At 44.5% G+C, this 24,742-nt stretch overlaps 1 protein-coding gene across 2 annotated transcripts in view; it reads left to right on the top strand.

The window, feature by feature from the left end:
- Positions 1-24,742, top strand: part of LOC103260518 (phospholipid-transporting ATPase IB) — a 549,519-nt gene that overhangs the window by 54,566 nt on the left and 470,211 nt on the right. For both annotated transcript variants that reach the window (XM_008058151.2, XM_021712400.1), the window contains exons 5-11: positions 274-314; positions 4,753-4,826; positions 6,885-6,954; positions 8,291-8,418; positions 10,618-10,729; positions 19,394-19,559; positions 23,325-23,452. In XM_008058151.2, the coding sequence (XP_008056342.1) occupies positions 274-314; positions 4,753-4,826; positions 6,885-6,954; positions 8,291-8,418; positions 10,618-10,729; positions 19,394-19,559; positions 23,325-23,452 (719 nt within the window). The remainder of the gene's footprint in view (positions 1-273; positions 315-4,752; positions 4,827-6,884; positions 6,955-8,290; positions 8,419-10,617; positions 10,730-19,393; positions 19,560-23,324; positions 23,453-24,742) is intronic.

Raw genomic sequence — 24,742 nt, forward strand, 5'->3', positions numbered from 1 at the left:
AGGCTTTTTTAATTCTTTTGGGCTAAATAGAAATATATTAACTTACATAATATATAAACATGTATGTATATGCATTAATGTATATATGCTACAGAGATACATGAATTCAAGTTCAATTTTGGGGGGTAGGATGGTGTTATGCCTTTATGTCTAAGGATATAGAGTTATGTTAGAATGAATAAATGAAATTTTAAAAGGGACATTTTAGAGTCTCAGAAACTGATTTTAATTTTTCACCAGTATTAACTAATATATTCTTTCTTTCTTTTTCAGTGTTAAGAAATGGTATGTGGCATACCATTGTGTGGAAAGAGGTAAAAACTAATTTTAAAGATATACCAGAAAGCATTGGTTGGGAGACTTGTAGTGACTTGCTGGTATTGATTGCAGTATAAAGTTTGTGTTAAGACGTAGGTCCTCTCCTCTTTATGTAAGTTTTATGGTATGGAGTTTTTCATGAGATCTACTAAGAACTGATGCATGTCTGTGCTGTCCCCTGTCCCTTCTAGAATGTTCCCAGTGTATCAGCGTAAGCTGCCAACCTTTGTTGCCCCTCACGAATCCTTCTGAAACCTCGAAGCATTTTCTAGATTCTGAATCCCATTCGAGAAACAAAACCTGGTCTTCTGTTGTTCCCTTAACCTAAATTAAAGTTTGTTTTTCTTTTTTAACTTTTGAGATTCTCTCTTCCAACATTTTTAGCGGAAAGAGCCTTACATATAAAGTAGTGGGCTAGGGGTTGGCATCTTGTTTGTTTCCGAGGAGGGACTGCTTGAACTCGGTCAATACAGCAGTTGCTGCTCTTAACAATAGCAAAGAAGGGTTTGCCTCCCTGGAGGCATGAGGTTTGAAGAGTTCAAGAATGGTATGGTTGTTTTTCGGGATCGTATGTAGTGATGAATAGAAAATTTGGAAGAAATCGGCCATGCCATCTGGGTATTTTATATCTGATAAAACCAACTCCTTAAGCAAGTCTGTTTTAGCTGGACCCTCTTAATGGACACGAGATGTTTTTGGGGCATGCCTCTCATTAGTCCAGCATTCAAAGCTGATTAACATGATTTCCAAAAGAAAACAACTTTTTTTAGAAGGGCCACTTAAAAGCGTTTTTCTTGCTCAGCATTGAGTAAACAATGTTGAAAACATGATGGCCTTTTTGTATCTGGAAAATTCCTGTGATAGGGCAACTGCAACATTCGCTTTAGTTTTTATTTTCTTTTGCCTTGTTTTAGGGGAACCACTCACCATTCAAAAGTTTCCCCTTTGTGGTGTTTTGCAGTGACACCTTAACCTTTGTAGCCATCTGGAAGTAGTATCCTGTAGACATTCACCGACTTCCCTCTCGTTTGGTCAAGAGGTTGGGAATTCTTGACTTTACAGCGGGAGAAACTTCCTCAATGCCAAAGGGATTCAGAGATCTTCAACCTGGAGATTTACTCCTCATTTTTCTCTGGGTTTCCTCTTGCTACCCACTTCTGAGAAAGGCCTCAAGACCGGCCAGAGTGAAGAATGATTTGGATTTGGGCCGTCTGCCACTGCTTGAAAGAGCAGGAATGTAGTGAGAGTCCCTGCATCTGGGTCCAGGCGTGGATGGCTATGCAGACTTCGAAAGCTCATGGCTGTAGCCCACACACATTTGGGAAACAACAACAAGGAAACGCCTGTTGTATACTTTGCCACGTGGATTTTTGTTTCAATTTAAAATGCATTTTGTTTGCTTATTTAAATGGAGCTCTTAGTGTGTGCCCCAGACCATGCTAGGCCTGGGGAGAAAGCAGGAGGAAGAAGGAAGGCCCGGCCTTAAGGAGTCTTATCATGCAATGGGTCTCAAATTTCAGCAGGCATCTGGCACCCAAGGGGCTGCTGAAACACGGGCGGCCGGGCCCCACAGCCAGATTTTCTGGTTCCCTGGGTTTGGGGCTCCAGAATGTGCATTTTTAACCGGCTCCCAGGTGAGGCTGATGTGCTGGTCAGGAACACTGGTGTCGTGAGAGAGACAGACGACTCACCACGCCACAGTGCCGCTGCTGGGTCTGCGTAGGGGTGAGCGCCAGTGCCCTTGGAACGTCTGGGAGGGGGCCCTCCCATCTAGATCCACTGGTTCAGCTCAGAAAAGGCTTCCCCCTGGGAGGGGCTCGAGTGCCTTCTTGGAGGGTGAGAAGGAGGTGACCAGTTTGGGAGGCACAGTTGCAGAACTGTGAGCGACCAGCATGAGGGTGGAAGTAGAGGAGGTCACAGGTGCCAGAGAGGCAGGCAAGGGAGAACTGGTTGTCTCTAAGGTCCACAATCACGCTCTCATCAGAAACGCTAAAGTTCAAGGTAGCTGTCCCCGGGCTGTGGCTGGTGAACTTATTTTCCTGTGTTAGAAGTGAGGAACTGGCATCTTAGAGGTGAACCAGCTTGCCAAGGCACAGAACGAGTGTGCATCTATAAGGGGGGGACCACAAAACCCGGGATTTATTTATAAAAAATTGTAGATTTATTCTTACATGTTTAAACTTCAGTCACCTTCAAAGGACTCTCCACTGGATGCAGTACACCTATGGAGATGCTTTTTCCACTGCTCAACAAAGTATTTGAATTTGTCCATGTTGATGCCTTAGTACTTCTGTATTTGGTTTTGTTTTTGAGTTGGAGTCTCACTCCATCACCCAGGCTGGAGTGCAGTGGTATGCTCATGGCCATGCCTGCCGGGCTCAGGTGATTCTTCCGTCTCAGCCCTCCAAGTAGCCGGTGCTACAGGTGCTCCCTAACGTGCCTGGCTAATTTTTTGGATATATTGTAGAGATGAGGTCTCACCCAGTTGCCCAGGCCGGTTTTGAGCCACTGGTCTCAGGCAATCCTCTAGCCTTTGCCTCCCAAAGTGTCTGCTGTTTTTTGTTTCTCCTCTTCCACATTGCAAAACATTTTCCTTTAAGAACTTTTTTCAAAAAAAGTTGATCAGGGCAAGATTGGGTGAATAGGGAGGGTGGGGCACAAGGTCATGCTGTCACTGCCGAACACTTCAGTGGGCAGGTATGCTTGTCAATCACCCATCATGAAATGGGCAAACACATTGAAATAATCTCCCCCCAGAATTCACTGATGTTGAATGCAACCTCTTACAACAAAGCTAGCTGGTCCCCAGATGCCAGTGGGTTTCCTAGGAGACTTACCTAATGGGGAAGCAAGTACTACAAGGAACTGGCCCTGTAAAAGATAAGTCCTGTTTTTTCAAGGTTACCCCTGACATGAAGCTAGGGTATGAACCTTGATGTGCTGGGCTTGGTGTTCTCTGTGACATTATTTAAGGGGTCTACAGACACCTGGCAGAGGTTTGGAGACTGCAGCCTGTCTTCCTGACTTGGGATCTTCTGTCCAGTGGAGTTTGTTTCCCAAAGTGGTCTCTGACTTTGGCCGAAGCTCTATCTCTGGTCATTTTTTTTTTTTTTTTTTGAGGCCGTACAAATCCTTTCTGTTTTCTGTGGTGTATTACCAGGGGGACTTTTAGATGCCCTGTTCATCGCCGAATCTGGAGGGACTTTGAATCAGAGCACTGGTTTTCCAGTCGGATTGTCCGTTTTGAATCCTGGTTGCAGCACTCACTGGCTGTAGGACCTTGGTCAAGTTATTTTGTTTTGAGCTTCTGTTTCCCATTTGTAAAACAGAGAAAACTTTAAGTGTGTTAACTTTGTTGTTTCTCTCAGTATCGTCATGAAATTCAGGCTGTTATACTCATTATACACATGAGAAAATTGAGGTGTGGTGTGAACACACACTGTGTGCATAAATTGCCCATATCATACAGCTTGTTGGAGGTACAGCAGGGGATTTGAACCCTGGCAGTCAGGCCAGCTCTGACCACCCTACTCGATTGTGTATAGCTATGGAAGTGCGGAAGGATTTGTAAGCAGATGGGCAATTGTAAGAAAATGAGATCTTTTTTTTTTTTTTTTTTTTGAATTGGAGTCTCACTCTATCGCCCAGACTGGAGTGCAGTGGCCACTCCCGGCCACCGCAGCCTCGACCTGCTGGGCTCGGCGATCCTTCCGCCTCAGCCTTCCAAGTAGCTGGAACTACAGGTGTGCGCTACCACGCCCGGCTAATTTTTTGATTTATTGTAGAGATGAGGTCTCTCCTGCCCAGGCAGGTCTCGAACCTGCGGGCTCAGGCAGTCCTCTCACCTCAGCCTCTCAAAGGCGCAGGATTACAGGCTGAGCCACTGAGCCTGGCTGAAAATGAGATCTTTACAACGACTCTGACTCCTCCCTTTCTCTCTCTCCATTTCCTTTTTTCTTTTTTTGAGTCGGGGGTTTCACTCTTGCCCAGGTGGGAATGCAGTGACATGATTATGTCTCACCACAGCTTCAACTTTCTGGGCTCTGGCGACCCTCCCATCTCAGCGTCCCAAGTAGCTGGGACTACAGGCGTGCACCCCCACGCCCGGCTAATATTTTAATTTTTCTGTAGAGATGAGATTTTTCTGACATGGCCCAGGCTGGTCTTGAACTCCTGGGCTCATGCAGTCCTCCTGCCTCAGCCTCTCAAAGTGCTGGGGTTACAGGTGTGAGCCACCATGTCTGACTCCTTTTTTTTTTTTTTTTAAATTAAACATCATTGCAAAAAAAGGCAACATGATTTGTGTCTGTATGAGAACATTTTCCTTTTGTTTCTAGTTATACCACCATTTTCCAATCAGTTATTGAAGCCTCTTTTCACCATTTGTGCTTTCTTTTCTTTCCTGCTTCTCTGTCCTTGTCCCTGGCTCTCTAGGTGGCTGTGGGAGACATTGTGAAGGTCGTCAATGGCCAGTACCTTCCAGCAGATGTGGTCCTGCTGTCCTCCAGGTCAGGTGTGCCAGCGGGCACAGTGTTTGAAATAAGCATTAAGAACAGTAAGCTATTCAATGGCGAGCGCAGATGTCTCCAGCCTGTCGCCTCCTGCCCTCTGAGTCCCCATCCCCCATCTCCATCCCATTCTCCCCTGATGCCTCATCTCCCTTCTCCTGTCTTGACCCTGGGTTTCTTTCATTCATTCCTTTGTGCTTTCTCCCCAACCCTTCAACGTTCATTGGTGCCATGGCATCTTCCAGCTATTCTGAACTATTCCTCCCATATGTGGGCACCGATCCGAGAACAGTGGAGTGGTCTGCTCAGTCCCATCAGACCACAGCACGTCTGGGCCTTCAGAACCAGTTTCCTGATGGGCCCAGGCTGGGGTCTGCCCTATGGAGCCCAGTGCAGCCTTCTAGAAGCTGTTAAAAGAGCTGCAGGCGTTTTCTCGGAGTAGACATGTCCAGCTGGTAGTGTTTGCTCTTCATGCATCCACAGGTTACCCTTTTTATGCTCCAAGTATCACTGCCATGTTCTCTGGGTGGTTTTATTCTAGAAAGTTCTCAACACTCCGTGGTCTAGGCAACAGGCAGTGCAGCCCTGGACTTTTTCCTGCCTTGATGCATAAACGTATACAACGAGGGAAGAAAGCCACAATTAGGATAAGAATAGACTTCTATTTTTGAATGCAAGATGCAATTCTAGGATGTTAGGACTATCACTTCCTGTATTTACGTGCTGCCGGGAAAGTATGATTCTCATGCTGTTTGCATTTTCTTTCATGGTAGACAGCGTTTGTTGTACTGGATTTGATCCCTCATTAGATTTTTAAGCCTGAGCATTCATTTTCTGCTCAAAATCAAGGATTTAAAAATAGGACCCAGGCCTATGGAGGGAGGAAGTCACCATGAACACGGGGCAGGATTCATGCTTGGCCCTGTTAATTTGTAAGAGAGAAACTCTTCGAAATATTCAGCTGTCGGTCACTTGACAGTTTGGGCTATGGGTCTTGGCTGGGATTGTTAGAAAACTGGGTTTTCACTTGGGATTGTCTGAGCTGACCTCAAGTTTAGGACACTCGTGACTGGTGTCTGGTGTCTGTTTGGTGTGGCCAGCCAGGACAGTATTCCGCTTAGTCTTTCCAAAAACTCTTGATGTTTTTTATACATGAGAAGCCTGAGACAGAGAGATTAAATAGCCTGCCAAGGCCCCAGAGCCCATCGAGGCAGCACCAGGGGCTTTTAACTTATTCGCCTGTGGGTTGAAGGTTCCATTATCTTATTATCTTAACCACTAACTATGCTAACTAACCTAAACCCAAAGACCAGAGGTAGAAGCATAGGATCTGATATGGTTACTTTTTTGTTGTTTTTTGAGTCAGGATCTTGCTCTGTCACCCTGGCTGGAGTGCTGTGGTGCAACCACGGCTCACTGCAGCCTCGACTTCTTGGGCTCAAGCAATCCTCCCGCCTCAGCCTCCCAAGTATCTGGAACTACAGTCACCATGTCTGGCTTGCTTTTACTCCTTTGAGTTTTCTGTCCCTGGAATTAGATGTTTTGATTTAAAAGTTTCCTTTTGAGGTCGTAAAAATTGTAGAGAAGCAAAGGCTCACCAAGTCCATGCCGGATCCCACCAGTCTTCTGGCTGTAGTTTTCTTCAAAAGATGTGTGTTTGTACCGGCTATGCCTTGGGTGGCCTTTTTGGTGGGGAGCAGAGCCAGCCCCAGACTTTAAGAATCACCCGAATCCAGTGGCCCAGCCCGAGCTGGGACACTGTGTGTTCGAATAACATGCCCCGTCCCTCCTTGGTCATCTCAGCTGACTACATGAGGCCCAGTCACCATGATGTGTGGCCTGCAAAAGGGTCATCTGGGCGAACAACCATATTGTTGTTGGCTGAAAGATGAGTGTGCATCTCCCTGTCTCATCAGTGACTTCTGCTAAAGCGATTGTTCATAGCAATTCATTTTGAAAGGCCAATCAGCAGACGTAGGTTCCATAACAGAGATCTCATGAGCTATGAATGTGTGGAGAGGACCTTACTAAACTTGCCTTTTTTTTCTCTCTCCTTAGTGAACCTCAGGCGATGTGTTACGTCGAAACAGCCAACCTAGATGGGGAGACGAACCTTAAAATACGTCAGGTAAAATCACCTCTCATGACTTGTGTTGTGATGGAGAACCTGCTTGCAAATATGGCCCCCATGTATCTTCCGGAAAAAAAAAAATGTTTAGTTGCAAAAGATTATGCTGTGGAAGAATGTGCCTTCTATGGTGTTGTAATGGAGATTCTAATTCCAGAGAGCAGTATATTAGATGCCAAACATACCTGCCTTAAATAAAGCGATTCTTAACACACACACACACACACACACACACACACACACGCACACGCACACACACATATATATGTAATTTTTTTTCTTCTTTTCCCCTCCCAAGTAGCTGGGAATATAAGCACATACTAGCACACCCAGCAAATTAAAAAATTTTTTTGTAGCGATAAGGTCTTGCTACCTTGCCCAGGCTGATCTCGAATTCCTGGGCTCAAGCAATCTTCCTGCCTTGGCCTCCCAAAGTGCTGGGATTAAAGGTGTGAGCCACCACGCCTGGCCTTACCATATCTTTTAATTCTAGAATGATGAATAGTCTTTAATATATAAAAAAAATTCAGCATTTTGGCATTTAAAATCTTTCTGCTGCAGAAAATTAAACTCAGTAATTCTATTCATATATCTTTCTTTTCTACTATAGATTTTGCTGTTGGGTTTTTTTTTCTGTTTAAAGAAGAGTTAATGAGAGTTAGTGTAAAATTTTAAAGGGATGCTTTATTCTATTTTTACAACTAGTGTCAGAGTACAGTTAATAGAGTATGCTTTCTGTGAGGTGTTTGAGTATTTTAATTATTACTTAAACATGGGTGTTTTCAGCATGATGCTGGGATCTTGGCTTTCTGCTTTATTCAATTATTTTGCTTTTTTTTTTTTTTTTTTTTGAGTTGGAGTCTCATTGTTTCCCAGGCCAGAGTGCAGTGGCATAGTCTTGGTCACAGCCTCAACCTCCTGGGCTCAGGCAATCCTTCCACCTCACCCTTCCAAGTACCTGGAACTACAGGCACGTGCCACTATGCCCAGCTAATTTTTTGATCTCTTATAGAGATGAGGTCTTGCCAAGTTGCCCAGGCTGATGGTCTCAAACCTCTGGGCTCAGGCAATCCTCTCATGCCAGCCTCCCTAAGTTCTGGGACTGCAGGTATGCCACTGAGACCGGCCTTTCTGCTACTTTTGCATTAGATTATTGTGGCAAAATCTGCAGGTAAAATCTGTTTGAGGGATTCATGGTTTGATTTGTGAGCCCTCCAAATAACTGCATTGTACACGACTCATTCCTTTCCTTTGATTAGCAATGAGGATGCTGAATGTTGTTGTCCATAAGCACAGAAGATCGTGTTCAATGTTTTCTTTTGACTCAACATTTCAGGGTTTGAGTCACACTGCTGACATGCAGACCCGGGAGGTTCTGATGAAGTTATCGGGAACTATAGAATGTGAAGGGCCCAATCGCCATCTCTACGATTTCACTGGAAACTTGAACTTAGATGGGAAAAGGTATTATTATTATTATTTTTGTCTTCATTAAAAAAAAAAAGTGACTAGGAGTTACTGGAGCTTTGAATAACACGGTTGTTTTCTAGTTATATAATTTTTTTTTTTTTTTGAGTTGGAGTCTCACTCGGTCACCCAGACTGGAGTGCAGTGGCCGCTCCCGGCCACCGCAGCCTCGCCTTCGCCTGCTGGGCTCCGGCGATCCTTCCGCCTCAACCTTCCAAGTAGCCGGAATTACAGGAGCGCGCTACCACGCCTGGTTGATTTTTTGATTTTTATTGTAGAGATGAGGTCTCGCTGCCCAGGTGGGTCTCGAACCCACGGGGCTCAGGCAGTCCACTCACCTCAGCCTCCCAAAGGCGCGGGATTACAGGCTGAGCCACCGAACCCGGCTAACATTTTTAAACAGTGAGATTTCACACCATTTCAATCAATTTAAAACTTCCCTTAAATGTAAGGAAATAACTGATTTTTGACAAGAAAAGAGCCCGAGGGCCCCAGAGGAGGTTCAAACTTGCGGCCTGGTCCCTCTGTACCTGTTTTCTGCCAGGTAGGAGAAGTGGTTTTAGTCGCCATTGTCCAGAAAAGCAGAACAGAGATGTCTGAGGTGTATAAAAGCTAATCTTCTTTTTAGATAACTGTACAATAAGTCCCCTACATATGAACCTTCAAGTTACGAACTTTAATGATACACATGTGTTTTTTAAATGTAGTATTTCTCTCCTCCAGGGGTCAGTACAGCCTGTTAAATACGTATAGTACTATATAGCCGATTGTGTTAGCTGGGTACCTAGGCTAACTTTGTTGAACTTAAAACCAGTGGGACTTACAAACCTACCCTCAGAATGGAACTTGTTCAAATGTTAGGGACTTCCCGGATATATATATATATATATTTGTTGTTGGTGTTTAGAAAGTTGAAGTATATGAACAGTTCCTCTCCCCTAGAAGATGTCAGTGCTCTATTGTCTTTGTCCTCTTGGTATGTGATATGTTGTTTGACAGTCATCTTTGGTTATGACGTTGGGGTGCCACATGCACCGCCCCCATGACCTGTTGGGCTGTCCTGTAGATTTTGAACAGATGCCCTGCCAGGTGTGGTGGCTCATATCTGTAATCTTAACATTTTGGGAGACTGAGGCGGGGGATCACTTGATTCCAGGAGTGTAAGACCAGCCTGGGCATCATAGTGAGACCTCGTCTCTACAAAAAATTAGTAAGTTAGCTGGGCATGGTGGCACACACCTGTAGGAGGCTGAGGTGGAAGGATTGCCTGAGCCCAGGAGGTCAAGGCTGCAGTGAGCCATGATTGTGCCATTGCACTCCAGCCTAGGTGATAGAGTGAGACCCTGACCCCCCCCCCAAAAAAAAAGGAAAAGAAAAAAAAGATTTTGAACAGTCCCTAAGCTTGGAAGGTCTTGATCATGGGACTCAACCCAAAATAAATATGATGACTAAGTGCAACCACTTCTCAGCTTTGTTTAGCATAGCAATTCCATAGGCTCCCTGTTTTGAATTTCTAAATGACCACTCAGGTCTTTTTTTAATCACTAAGTCATTCTTGACAAATTTGATATGATAGGTTGACTGCTTCTTTCTCCTTCCCCCCTTATAATAGTCTGTAAAATTAGTCACGTGAGCACAAGGGAGGGATCGATAGTCACTGGGCATGGCTGGGGAGGGAGGAGACCATGTGACAACACAAAGGACCTGAGTCATTCCCAGGGGGAGTGAGGGCCAGTTGGAGACGCAAATGTCACCTGCATGCAGCCTACTTGTGAAGATAATCCCCACTTGTACCCCACATCTCTATAATAAAATAAAATAAAATAAAATACAAAATATCTATAAAATTGACTGAGTTTCTTAAATAAATGAGCTTCTGGTTGTTATTTTAGAAATTTCCTTTCTGGGTGTTGAGTTTTATAACAGGATTATGAGAGACAGAATTCCCTCTAACATTGGATAGAATAAAAAAGTCTTTTCTGTAGTCATGAATGGATAAGATAAACCTTTCCTGTGGGCCTTTTTTGGGGGGGTAGATTAAGCCCATGGTAATCTTTGTTGTTCTTGTTTCTCAGTGAAATAGTTCAATACTGACTAAGGGAAACATTTGATTTATTGTGGGTTTACGTTTAAGGGGAAAGGTCATACTCATTTTCCAGACTGTCATTGAATCTAACTGTTGTTTCTTATTTTTAGCCCTGTTGCCCTTGGGCCTGACCAGATCTTATTAAGAGGAACACAGCTTAGAAACACCCAGTGGGTCTTTGGCATAGTTGTTTATACTGGACATGACACCAAACTCATGCAGGTAAAATGTTTCTGTGCTGAAAAGCAATACTGATTTGAGCCTTCTTGTTCCTTTGTTGACTAGAGGGTGAAAAATACAGATTTTGCCTTTAGGAAGCTCAGGTTTGTCTGTGAAACTAAGTTTGGGAAGGAAATGCCTTGATTTTAGTTCCTTAGGTTGTTTCTTCCGGATTTCTGTTATCTTATTAGATATTTGTAACTTTTAGCCTGAAATACAAATGCTCTTTATTTTCTAGACTTAGGGGGACATTCGGTTCTAACTTATTTTGTCCTCTGGACTTAAGGGTTTTAACTTTTAAATTTCTCTTTCTGCTTTTCCTTTTCACCCTATTCATTGGCATTTCATAGAAAATTGCTTTATTTAACTGAACTTTAGACAATTTATAATCAGTTATTGTTGGACTAATGTTTATTCTTCATATACCAAATAAAATGTACGAAATTAAAATGATTTTGCTCTTTTTCCCTGTTAATGGTTTTTAAATTATTGTTTGGGAATTTCCAGGTCATGTTTATATGATGACATATTTTGCCAGGCAGCTTTTGAACTTCCCCATGAATCAGTGTCCCTGTATATCATTGCTGACATTTTGTGGTGCAGTATCTTATTTTGCTAATGGTAGCTGTGAGTGAGAACTGGCTTTTTTTTTTTTTTTTTTTGAGTTGGAGTCTTACTCCGTTGCCCAGGCTGGATTACAATAGCACCCTCATGGCCACCCCAGCCTCGACCTGCTGGGCTCCGATGATCCTTCCCCATCACCCTTCCAAGTAACCAGAACTACTGGCACGCGCTACCATGCCAGGCTAGTTTTTGATTTATTGTAGAGAGAAGGTCTCGCCAAGTCGCCCTGGCGGGTCCCAAACCCGCGGGCTCAGGCAGTCCACCTGCCTCGGCATCCCAAAGTGCTGGGATGACAGGCTGAGCCACTGACCCAGGCCTTCTATAACTTCTAAGACACACATTTGACTGGATTTCTTGATTAGAAAATATGTAATGACCTCCGTGGACCAAGTCTGGTGCTCGGCCATCTGCGTGTGGCAGTGAAGAGCTCAATCTTCTCCTTGGGGAGCCAGGTGGGCTGAAGAGTAAGAAGAGGATAGTCACTGAAATTTGTTATAAAGTGCTGTGGGTATACAAGGGGTCCCAAAAAACCCCAGAATTATCCTTTGGATGGCGGGCCCCTTGTAATACAGGTTTCGTATTCTAGGTGAGTGATCTAGGAACCCATCGGCATCCATGGACCAGGTAGCCTTGTTGTGAGAGGTTGTACTTGGCTTCAGTGAATTTTTTTTTTTAAGATTCTTCCAACATGTTTGTCCATTTCTTAATGGGTGATTTACGAGCACATCTGACCACACTTTGCTGAGTGTTCAGCAGTTTTTGACCAAAAGCAGCATGACCCCCATGCCTCACCCTCCCTAGTTACCTGATCTCTCCCCAGTGACTTTGTTTTGTTTCCCTGGTTGGAAAAAGTCCTCAAAGGGAAATATTTTGCCGATGTGGAAGAGGTGAAACAAAAAATGTCAAAAGCACTAAAAGGCATCAAAATCGACCAGTTCAAAGCTGTTTTGAGCAGTGGAAAAAGCGTCTTAATAGGTGTATTGCATCCAACAGAGAGGTGACTGAAGTTTGAAGGTGACTGAAGTTTAAATATATAAGAATAAATACACAGTTTTTTATAAATAAATTCTGGGTATTTTGGGTGCCCCTCATACATAGGAGGGTCATCCGACCCAGGTTTGAGGTGCCAGTTCCCTAGGCAGAAGCATGTTTTAGACACTGAGTTGGAGAAGGGAGACCGTTGTGTGGATTACTCTTTGAGGTCAAATGATAGTAGGGTGAGCGAGTTTACTATTGGAAGCGATGAAGTGACAGACCCCAGCCGCCACAGCAGCTTGCATGTGTGGTGAAGTCAGGGAAGGGAGGGAGGGTCAGAAGGGTGGAGCGACTCCCTGCAGCCGAGGAGGCCGGATGGAGTTGGCAGGCAGGCAGATCAGTGTGTAGGATGCCTGTTTGCATTTCTAGGGTGGTGAGACCTGGGGTGAACCGTGGGAACAGGCGACTGAGTGCAAGCTGTGGAAGTCCATTTGATGTTAAGTGGTGAGGAGCTGAGAGGGGGAGGCATTGGATGGGTCGGTGCTTTGATTTTGGAGATGGGATCCCGGCCAGACTGAGCAGAGAGGAATGCTATGAGCTGGTGGTCAAGTCCTTGGTGAGTAAAGACAGGCAAGTGAGAGGTCGGTGGCCTCGCTGGGGGCAATGGGCAGGTGGTAGTGTAGCCAAATGAGGTGAATTTTGTGAGTAAATTTTAAACATGGCATTCAAGGACGAAAGATCCTAAAGTATTTCCAGTTCTCGAATATATGCCCAGTAACATGGCCTTTGGATGCCAAGGGGTGGGAGTCTACCTGAAGCATCTTCTGCTTGGGGGGCTTCAGGGACCACACACCCTTGACGGTGGGAGGCAGGGGTGGGAGGAGAGTGCGTGAAGGAGGGGAGGACAGAGGTAGGTTTGAGGCCTGGAAGGGTAGTAGCCAGGCGCAGTGGGCGGTTGCAGGGATCATGTTGGGGTGAGGCAGGAAGAGGGCTGCATGGCCGATGGAAACCGGAAGAGCAGGTGGATGCTGAGAAGTAGCTCTTGGAGGATCGAGATTACTTAACATATATGAGATGTGTCGCATCGGTCCCTCACGCCAGCCTGCATACGAAGACCTGATCTTGATGAATAGTTCATCTTAGCTGAGAAGGGGACCATCGTGCATGCCTGTAATCCCAGCTACTCAGGAGACTGAGATAGGAAGATCACTTGAGCCCACGAGTTCAGTTTGCAACCAGCCTGGGCAACATAGCAAGACTCCGTATCAAAAAAACAAAAGAGCTAGACGTGGTGGTTCATGCCTGTAGTCCTAGCACTTTAGGAGGCCGAGGCGGCAGGATTGCTTGAGACCAAAGGTTCGAGACCTTGTCTCTACAAAATATCAAAAGATTATCTGGGCGTGATGGCACATACCTGGAGTAGATGGTAATTCCAGCTACTCGGGAGACCGAGGCAGAAAGATTGCCTGAGCCCAGGAGCTCGAGGCTGCAGTGAGCCATGATCATGCCACTGTACTACAGCCTTGGTGATCCATGAGCGAGGCCCCAACTCACAAAAAAAAAAAGAAGATAGTTTGGTTTGTAGTAAATATCTAGTAAATATCCTGTAACTTCCACAGTCCAGTGCCAATAACCCCTGCTGGACAACTTTAGAACTCCATTAATCACAGCTCACTATGTCTGTTTGCTATTATAGAGTGGCAAAGAGATTGTGGGTGGCTCCATCCATTTTTAAAATATTTATTTCTTTTTTCAATTTTAGAGTCTGGGGGTACACATGCGTATTCATTACCTGGACATATTGTGTAGTGGTGAGGTTGGCTCTCAGGTGGTCCATTCACCACATAGTGAACACTGTGCCCCATAGATGGTTTCTGAATCCTAATTCCCCTCTGCCCTGCCGCCCTTATTGGTGTCCCCAGTGTCTATTATTACACGAGCAGACATCTCTCCAAAGAAGATACACAAATAGCCAACAAACGTGAAAAATTACTATCACTCGTCATCAAACTAAAACCACATGTTAGAATGGCTGTTATTAAAAAATCAAAAAACAATGAATGCAGGCCAGATCAATTTTGGGCAGAGCCCCGAGACAGGTTTTAAGACGGTGCCTATTACAAGAGCTTCAAGATTTCTTGAACACCATGGGTTTTTCATGCTGTGATTGTGTTTTGCTAGAGCGTACATTGGTAATACAGCTTTGTGGCCAAGACATGAGAGTTAATTAGGTTACACTTACACATGCTCCCCTCCAGTCTCTAGGGAGCACAGTGCGCACACAGTTTGCATCCATGGGGAGGGGAGGTGGTCTTCTCACCCCTCAACGTGAGAAGCCTCTTTGGAGGGCTTACTGCATGTTGACGGTAGGAGTGCAGAAAGATGGAAAACCCCAGAAATATCTGTGCTAGACCCGCTGGGCCTGCGGGGTTGAAATGACAAGTGAAAATAATGAGCCTTCCAAAGGAAAAGAACATACCCATAGCTGGAAGCCATCCTGCTTGTGAAATAACATTTTCGTCCATACTTGCACCACTTGACCACAGAGAGGAAGCGCGATTGCTTGAGGGTTCTTCTCCTGTGTTTTTACACATTTTAAGCTCTCACCTCAAAGCTTTTACCCTTCACGCTTCCCTCGGTTCATGCTTAGTGTAATGAACGTGTAGAGACATTTCAGTCTGCTCTTTCTGTTGGTTGATTTCATGGAAAGGGTAGAGAGGATCACATACCTTACAACAAACATTCATGATCGCAAAGCATGCATTGTCCTAAGTGATTCACCTGCATTAACACATTTATTCCTCATGGTGGCTAGGTTATATTATCCTTCTCATTTTATAGATGAGGAACTGGGCCACAGAGTGTCTAAGTAATCCCAGCTTGCAAACCTGGTGAGAGATAGGGGTTCAAACCCAGGCAGTCAAACTCCAGAGTCAGTGTTCTCACCAGTATCCTGTCGCCTGCTTTCTCAGGAGGGAATACAATGTGTAAAATTCAGGTCTGGCCGGGCTCGGTGGCTCAGCCTGTAATCCCAGCACTTTGGGAGGCTGAGGTGAGTGGATTGCCTGAGCCTGCGGGTTCGAGACCCACCTGGGCAACTTGGCGAGACCTCATCTCTACAATAAATCAAAAATTAGCCGGACGTGGTTGTGCATGCCTGTAGTTCCGGCTACCTGGAAGGCTGAGGCGGAAGGATCGCCAGAGCCCAGCAGGTCAAGGCTGCAGTGGCCAGGGAGCGTGCCACTGCATTCCAGTCTGGGTGACAGGGTGAGACTTCAATTCAAAAAAAAGAAAAAAAAATTCAGGTCTGACTTTGGCTTTTCCAAAATCTGACATTTTGCCATGTTACTATGTATAACTCCAGTACTCCAAAGTAGCAGAGTTCTTTGAGAATGTTGTCGAACGTGTAGCTCTGGTAGAAATCTTCCATTAAGAGTTCATCACGACAAGTAGAAATGCTTGGGAATGGAAGGGAGAAGGCAGAGCTTGGCTTCCCCCACAGGGCACAGACTGAAGCTTTGGGGTCATTCCTTTGTGTTGGATGAAAGATGGATTTTCCTAATCCTCTTAACTGACCGGAACTCAACCGCCTGAAAAGATCAGAAGCCTATAACTAATGGGGTCATAGGAATGAGGTGTATTATAATGTTTTTCCTGCCTGTGCATCCAACAAATGCTTTTTTAAAAGTGATAAGATCGTCTCTAGTCTTTCAAAGTTAAGATAAACAGTCTTGGAACTGATCTGCTGGCCTTGACGTGAGGCCAGATGTGGCTGTGTCTCCCCAGTTGACCTTGACATAGTATTTGATTGATGTAAGTTGGCAATCACTAATGGATTTCCACTTAGATTCTAGAGGGATTTTAAAAAAAGTCTGTAAAGGATGAATAACTTTGAGAGCTGAAGTGAAGAGGGAAAAAGTAGAAATAAAGGAAAATTCTGTTGGGTTGTTTAACTATCTAAAGGACTTAGCTTTTCAAAATCACCAGTACAATTCTCCAACTCCCTTTCTTCCAAGGAAAACCATGGCCATAATAGTATTTCTGAGGTTGGTGAGGGACTTCAGCTAACAATTTCAGTGGTGTCCAGGCATGAGCTTCTCTGTAGAGTTTAGGAGTGCATTACCTCCAGTTTCCATGTCAACTTCATTTCTGCGCCATTACTTTATTCGCATTCTTATTTTTGGAGACATTTTTATCCTGGATCTTTTGTTGATTAGATCAGTTTGGAATAGTGAAGGAGAGAGCCAGCTTAGGCTTGGCACCATTTTTAGGGTCAGTGAGTGCCTTACAGTCGGTTCAGATCACCTGCCCTTGGTGAATTGGTGTTGCCGCTGAAAAGTCAGAGCCTGTGATTCATGGAGGAAACTGCAGGCTGACATTCCTGGGCACGCCCTTCTCTCGCTGTCAGTTCCTACCTTCTGATTTAATCCAGGAATTATTTCCCCTCCAGGAATGGATTGTAATTTCTTTCCACCTGGCTTTCCTCTCCTCAGTGTCTCCATCCTACAGCCACATCACAGATTTCCACAGCCTTCGCGGCTTAAAACGACACAAGGCTATGATGTTGCCATAAGTCAGAAGTCTGATTGGGGTCTCACTGGACTCACACTCAAGAAATGAACAAGAAATGGGCCTCCCTCTTCTGCAGACTCTAGGACAGGGTTGTCTAGCCTGTTGACTTCCCTGGGCTGCATTGAGTAAAGAGGAATTGTCTTGGGCGGCACATACATTATATAGTTAGTGTATATACATGGTAAGATTTATTTTAAAAATTTTGTATTATAAAGTTTAGAAAAATGAGAACAGTACAAAACTGGTGGGGAATTCGATCTTGTTTTTGTAAGGCTAATCTATCAATGTCTGGTTCGATAGAAGTGGTCACCTTCTTAGTGAGTTCCCAAGGTGCTCGTCAGAAATGTTTGTTTGAATTTTGCTCCTGTGTGCTTCATAACTGAAAACAGCTGCTCACCAATGTATGCACTGCCAAAAAGTGATGTCACAAATAATGCATGATTGTGAACTTCAAAAATGGGACTATGCATGGGGACACAAAGAAAATAAGCACTAAGAAACATATGGTGTTAAAAGATTTTGCCGGGCCGCATGACTAGCTGTCCTGGGCTGCATGCAGTGGGGCTGTGGGTTGGACATGCGTAGTCTAGAGGGAAATGTGACCCTCCCCTTTTCCAGCCTCGGGAGGCTGCCTGCACACCTGCCCGGTGGTTGCCTTCCTCTATCTTCTTCAAAGCCAGCAGGGTTGCATCTCTCTGACCTTTTCTCTGTGGTCACCTCTCCCTCTGACCACAATCAGGAAAGGCTCTCCCTTTTAAGGACCCTGGTGATTAGACTGGGCCCACTTGGGTGATCCAGGATAATCTCCCCACTCAAAGACTTTAATTTAATCCCATCTGCAAAGTCCTTTATTGGCTGTATAAAATGTCATACTCACAGGGCCCAGGACTTGGGACATAGGCATCATTGGAGTGGGGAGTGGGATGCTATTTTGCTGACCCCAACTGCCTTTAGACGTTTTTTAATAAAGTGACTTCAGTCCGGGCTCGGTGGCTCAGCCTGTAACCCCGTCCCTTTGGGAGGCTGAGGTGAGTGGATTGCCTGAGCCCGCGGGTTCGAGACCCGCCTGGGCAGCGAGACCTCATCTCTACAATAAATCAAAAAAAAAAAAAAAACATCCGGGCATGGTAGCGCATGCCTGTAATTCCAGCTACTTGGAAGGCTGAAGCCGAAGGATCCTCTGAGCCCAGCAGATCGAGGCTGCGGTGGCTGGGAGCAGCCATTGCACTCCAGTCTGGGCGACAAAGTGAGACTCCAACTAAAAAAAATAAAATGTAAAATAAATAAATAAACAAACAAATATATAAATAAATAAAGTGAATTCAGGTGCGTACCTGTCTGGTTCAGATCACTCTATTGACTTTTCCACTGCGGAGAGAATCTCATCCCAGATTTTCTACCTGCACTGCAGTGAGTCTTGAATCGGCTTTGATGGACTTTCCTGAACTCACCTGTCAGTGCTGGCCTCGGCTCTAGCTAGACTGGTTTCTCCACCAGCAGCGAGATGCAGATGCTATGCCTGTGGTCAGGCTGCCTTTCTCCTTCTGTTTCTCCTTTCCTGTCTGCCCTCGAACACCACCCACGAGGCCCATCCTGGCTCTACCTGTGCATTTCTTGGTCACAGTTCTCCCAGTGAACGTTTTGTTCATCTGTTTATTTTGACACGTATTCACGTTCTGTCTTGCATTATTGATATGTATGTGTTGGTGTATGTCTTTTTTAAAATCTAATTTTGAACTACTGGAGGGAAAGTATGTACTTTTAGAACATCCCTTTATGTACTGATTGCCAAGCTGTGTTATTACTTTGAAAGGTCTCTAGATTTTTATAGAGTAGAATCCCTGAATTTCTGTTAAACTAACAGTGTTCAGAATTCTTTGAAACTGGACTTGTTCGGAACCGATTGTGTTCGAAGATTTAATCATAAGAATGAATTGCATAGAGATGGAATGTTCTTTAAGCTGGTAGAGAGTGTCTTCTTTCTTATTTACTTAAAACTAGCTGTTGAAACCTGACTTGTTTGCTCAGCCTGTAATCCCAGTACTTTGGGAGGCTGAGGCGAGTGGATTTTCAGAGCCCGCAGGTTTGAGACCCAGCACGGGTAACTTGGCGGACCACATCTCTACAGTAAATTAAAAAAAAAATTAGCTGAGCGATGGTAATGTGTGCCTGTAGTTCTGGCTACTTGGAAGGCTGAGGCGGAAGGATCGCTGGTGCCCAGCAAGTCGATGCTGGGTTGGCTATGAACATTCCACTGCACTCCAGCCTGGGCAACAGAGTGAGACTCCAACTCAAAACAAAAACAAAAACAAAAACAAAAACTAGCTGTTGACTCAGGAGCATGGCACACTTTTTAATTTAACTGATTATTGGGCAAAAATAAAAAGTCTTCTACTTGTCAGTTGTTAAATGTGGTTGTCTCACCTCCCTTTCTCCCCCACCCTCACCCCCAAGTGTGTTCCATGAACCTCACTGACTTTACATGCTGTCGTACAGAACTCAACCAAAGCGCCTCTCAAAAGATCGAACGTCGAGAAGGTGACCAACGTGCAGATCCTGGTGTTGTTTGGAATCCTTCTGGTCATGGCCTTGGTGAGCTCGGTGGGGGCCTTGTATTGGAACAGGTCCCAAGGTGGAAAGAACTGGTACATCAAGAAGATGGGTGAGTATCGAGTGGGTTGCTGGCAGACGTGACTCATAGGAATCTTTGCCAGGTCCTTCCAAGCACGGTCCTGTGCAGTAGCCCTGCTGTCCCTCCCCTGCTGTCTTTGGATACTATACATAATGCCAGGCTTTTGAGGAGAATTCAGAGATTAGGATCATGTGACAAAGTCAAGATGGGCACAATTGAAGGCTATTTTATACTCACATAATTACTTTATAAACTGTTTTTAAAAGATATTTTCTTGGAGGCTGCTCTAGGGATTCTAATGTCCATCTTAAATATCCAAATCTCCTTCAGATGGAGACTAACTTAATTCCAAATACAGAAATATCACTCCGGTGTGATTCCGTTTCCTCTCTTGCTTTGAGCTATTGTTGTTATGTATAGTACATTGATCTATGTTATCAGCCCAACAATACAATGTTGTAATTATTGCTAAAGGAAAAAAGAAAAAAAAAAAAACAGATTGAGAAAGCTGTTTTCTATTAACTTATTCACTGTGTTCCAGGACCTGTCACTCCTTCCTATGAATTTCAGCCACCAGCTTTTGTCATTTCTCTGCTTCATGTACCTTCATTCTCTCTTTGCTTCTTGGCACTGTTAGCTAAGTTACAGCTGTGTATAAGCCCAACAATGCAATTTTTTAAATTTAGTTTTTTAATTTTAATTTTAATTTTTTGAGCCTCACTCTGTCCTCCAGGCCGGAGCGCAGTGGCACACTCACAGTCACTGCAACTTCAACCTGCTGGGCTCAGGCAATTCTTCTACCTCAGCCTTCCAAGTAGCTGGAACTACAAGTGTGCGCCACCACACCTGACTAATTTTTCTTGATTTATTGTAGGGACGAGGTCTCGCCAAGTTGCTCAGGGTAGTCTCGAACCCTTGGACTTGGACAATCCTCCCGCCTGCCACCTCCCAAAGTGCTGGGATTACAGGTGTGAGCCACTGCACCTGGTCTGTTTATTTTTATTTTTTGAGTCGAGGTCTCACTCTGTCACCCAGGCCAGAGTGCAGTGGCACAATCATGGTTCACCACAACTTCAACCTCCTCGGCTCAGGTGATCTTCCCATCTCAGCCTCCGGAGTAACTGAGACTACAGACGTGTGCCACTACACCTGGCTAATTTTTTGATTTTTTTGGAGAGACAAGGTCTTGCTGTGTTCCTTAGGCTGGTCTTGAACACTTGGACTCAAGCAGTCCTTCTGCCTCAGCCTCCCAAAGTACTGTGATTGCAGACATGCACCACCATACCTGGCCTCAATAATGCAGTTTTATAGTGAATGTTTGCAAAAGCTTTAAAAAAAATCAAGAAGAAAAGAAAGGATTAAAATATGTAATTGTACTGTCTTTTATAAAAACCCATATAATTATTTTTGCTAGTACCTTTCATTTCTTTTCTTTTTTTTTTTTTTGGAAGTAGAATTTATTGAGAGGACAGAACAGGTCCCACAGTGGAGGGGACCCGAGAGGGTTGCCCCCTTCATTTCTTTATGTGGATTTTAATTACTGTCTGACATCACTTCTCTCATCCTAGATAACTTCCTTTAGTATTTATTGTATTTCTTAAGTGGCAGATAGATGTTTATTTCTCAACAAACATGACACATTAGAGACATCTGTAAGTACTGGGACTTTGAGATGCTATTTAGCAGCTTCTTCATTCTATAGGAGAACAACGTAGCCAAGCGATATGTCAGGAAGAACAGTAGAGGGAACCATGGGAGTCTTGGCAGTGAGTAGAAATGAGATGGTGGTGGAGAGGTGAGACCACCGACCAGCCTGTGCCCACGGATCCCTGTTCTCTTCCAGAACCTTGGCTTTCCATCACAGCCACCCTCCAGAACTCTAAACTGGAGTCTAACGATCACAGTTTGACTTACTTTCCAGGGGAAAAACTTAGTAATGACGGCCTGGATCCATTTCAGCTTCCTGATCTCCAATCCTAGACTTCTGCTGTCTTTAGTCTGATTCTATTTCCCTTCATAGCCATCTTTACAAGGTCTGACAGTTAGGTCTGTGAACCATCCTAGAAAAAGTGCTCCAGGCCTCACTGCTGAATATCACTATGGTCACCTTTGAAGTCCTCCCCTCGAGATACTGTGCACCGACTCCAGTGCCAAGTCCACCTGTCAGAGCCATTTTGGAACTCTTTCTGGAATGACCATCAGAGCTGTTATTGTATTACCCGTGATGTCCGGAATGTCACCCGAATGTCTTCCTTTCAATATTTCCTTTCTCTTCTGGTAAAGAAAAAAGAAGTCATTGAGTCCAGGTCAGGTGAGGAGGGAGAGTGTTCCAGTACAGTTATTTGTTTACTGGCTAAAAACTCCCTCACAGACAGTGCTGGGTGAGCTGGTGCATTGTCATGATACAAGAGCTCCTTCGGAACTGTTTTACGCATGCCTTTCTCATGCCAAGATTTTCAGTTAAGATTTTCCTGTCTCTCTATTGATACTTATTTGTTCTGCTGTGCTTCTCACAGTCAGCCGGTGGTTTTGACACAATCTGACAAATTTTTGCAATGTTTTCATCAGTTCTGTTCGTTACAGGCCATACTGACCTTACTTCATAGTGACACTTTCTCTCCCCTCAGAAAAACGTTTAATCCATGTGTACACTGCCATTTTCTTCATGGCATTATCCCCATAAACTTGGACTAACATGTCCCTGATTTCACTTCCACTCTTGCCAAGTATAACAAGAGTGTTCGTTGTTCGTTGCTGTAATTCAAACTCTGACATTCTTGCGATGATGGCTCTGATGGCCATTCCAGAAAAAGAGTTCCAAAGTTGATTTGAAGGGTGGACTAGGTGCTGGCATTGGTGCATAGCTTCCCAAGGGGAGGACTTCAAAGGTGACCATAGTGATACTCAGCAGTGAAGTGTGGAGCACTTTTTCTAGGATGGTTCATGTACTACTAGGTGTCAGGCCTTGTACTACTACTTAAACCCTTAGCCTGTTGGGACCCTCTTCTAAACCCTCTGGCAGAGTGAAGATGCTCTCACTACTTTCTCCTTCAAGCAAGATTTGATGGTCATCAAGGAAAGAACGTCCCTTTGACACCCCTAGACCTTGTACCCGTTTCCCATCTCCTGCTCTCTCTTCCTGTTGGAGCAGATCCTGCCTCTGCTTTGGAATCCATCCCAGAGGGTCTTGTTTCTTCCTTGGGAGTCTTGTCCCATCAAGATATTTCTTCTTTTCCCTTTCATTAGTCTCAAGGTTTTTCTCTCTTTATCTGCTTCTCTCGCTCCCACTTTTTCCATTTTACCAACTCCTTGGGATATCCTGGATATACTTAGGTCTCAGTGAGGCTGTAGATGTCCCTTACACCACCTCAAATGCCTGACCTCGTTTTTGCAGTCTTGTAAGTGAGCTGTTTTTTCTCTGCTCTTCAAAACTTGACTCAAGCGTTTCTTTTTCCGAGTGGCCTTCAGTGTCCATGGTTTCCCACGACAAATCCTTCTGCATTGGTTCCTGCAGTGTTCTGGGAACATTGTCCTTTAATAGATGTGTCCTGCTGCCCGGTCGCATTGCAGACACGCCTGCCCCTGCTCACTCCCCTGCTCCCTACCTCCTAGAGAAACCAGCTCTGGTGTCCACAGTGCCTGGTGCCTAGAAGGTTCTCAGCAACAACTAGTTTAACTTGAATCTCTAAATAAGCCAGTAGACTTGTGTTGCGAACATCTTTTAGAAAAATCCAAAATAGTCAAGAGAAACTGGACGGAGACTGTAACTCAAGATGTCCTGATGTTCTTCCACAGACACGAGCTCGGATAACTTTGGATACAACCTGTTGACGTTCATTATCCTATACAACAACCTTATTCCCATCAGTCTGTTGGTGACTCTGGAGGTTGTGAAATACACTCAAGCCCTTTTCATCAACTGGGTGAGTGTTAAATCAGAGTTTAGTCCCTGTTTTCTGAAACTGTCTCAGAATCTTCAGCATTCGCTGAAGAAAAGAAAGAATACAAGGAGAACCCCCCCAAAACCCTGGAATTTATTTATTAAATTATGTGTTTATTCTCACACATTTAAACATCAGTCACCTTCAAAGTACTCTGTTTAAAGCGATACACCTATCAAAGTGTTTTTTCCACAGCTCAGAACAGTTTTGAACTCATCCTTTTTTTATGCCTTTTAGTGCTTCTGCCATTTTTTTATGTCTTCCACATCGGCAAAATATTTCCCTTTGAGGAATTTTTTTCATCCCGAGAAACAAAAAAAAAGTCTCTTGGGGTGAGATCAGGTGAACAGGGAGGGTGGAGCATGGAGGTCATGCTCTTTTTGGTCAAAAACTGCTGAACACTCAGCATGGTGTAGGTGTGCTTGTAAATTTCATCATGAAATGGGCAAAGGTGTTGAAAGAATCTACAAAAAAAAAAATCACTGAAACTGAACACAGCCTCTCACAACAACGCTAGCTGGTCCACTGATGCCGATGGGTTCCTAAAACACTTACCCCCAAGGGGTCTGCCCTCCAAAAAGATCATTCCAGATTCTTTGGGGTGCACCTCTTGAATTCATTTACCCCTGGGTTCAGGGGTTTAAATTGGCCAAACAAAGCGATGGTCACAGATCACCAAGGAGGTGTCCCGGGGAAATGGAGAGGATGATGGTACCGTTCTGTGAAGGCGAAGTAACAGAGGCTGGGAGGCACAGCAGGTGCTCGGCATCTGGCTGTCCCTGCTGTTGATGCCGTTAAAGTCTAACTGGTGCTGACGAAAAGGCCTCTTGGGTGTGTTTCATTATACGTAACAATTCACCATGACAATGAACTTGGACTTGATTGGAAGGGCGGAGGTGGGATTTTTAAAGGACTGCCATGGCCCTGAAGAACTAAACTTTGGCACCCAGTATTTGCAGACCAGGTACTTTTATGTGCAATTTTAATCAATCTTCACAGCAATCCTGTGAACGGGGTATTAACCAAGCTCAGATTCACACGTTAGTCTAAGTCATGAAATGATATCTTGAAACCAAATCTTTTGTATATTGCTACTCTGTTTTCCTCTTGAATCACAAGGGCTTCTCTATCCTAATAGCCAGTATATTTTCACCCCAAAATTTTAAACGTGCATTTCTATTAAAATGGAAGGGTTTTAAGTTACTTGTCCTTGGCTTCTTTTCTATGTTAATCTGGATGACGGGTTAATGGTATATATTTTCTGAAATGTCT

This window comes from Carlito syrichta, unplaced genomic scaffold (assembly GCF_000164805.1).
Source record: "Carlito syrichta isolate Samal-C Ts95f unplaced genomic scaffold, Tarsius_syrichta-2.0.1 Scaffold303232, whole genome shotgun sequence".
NCBI classification, from domain to species: Eukaryota; Metazoa; Chordata; class Mammalia; order Primates; family Tarsiidae; genus Carlito; species Carlito syrichta.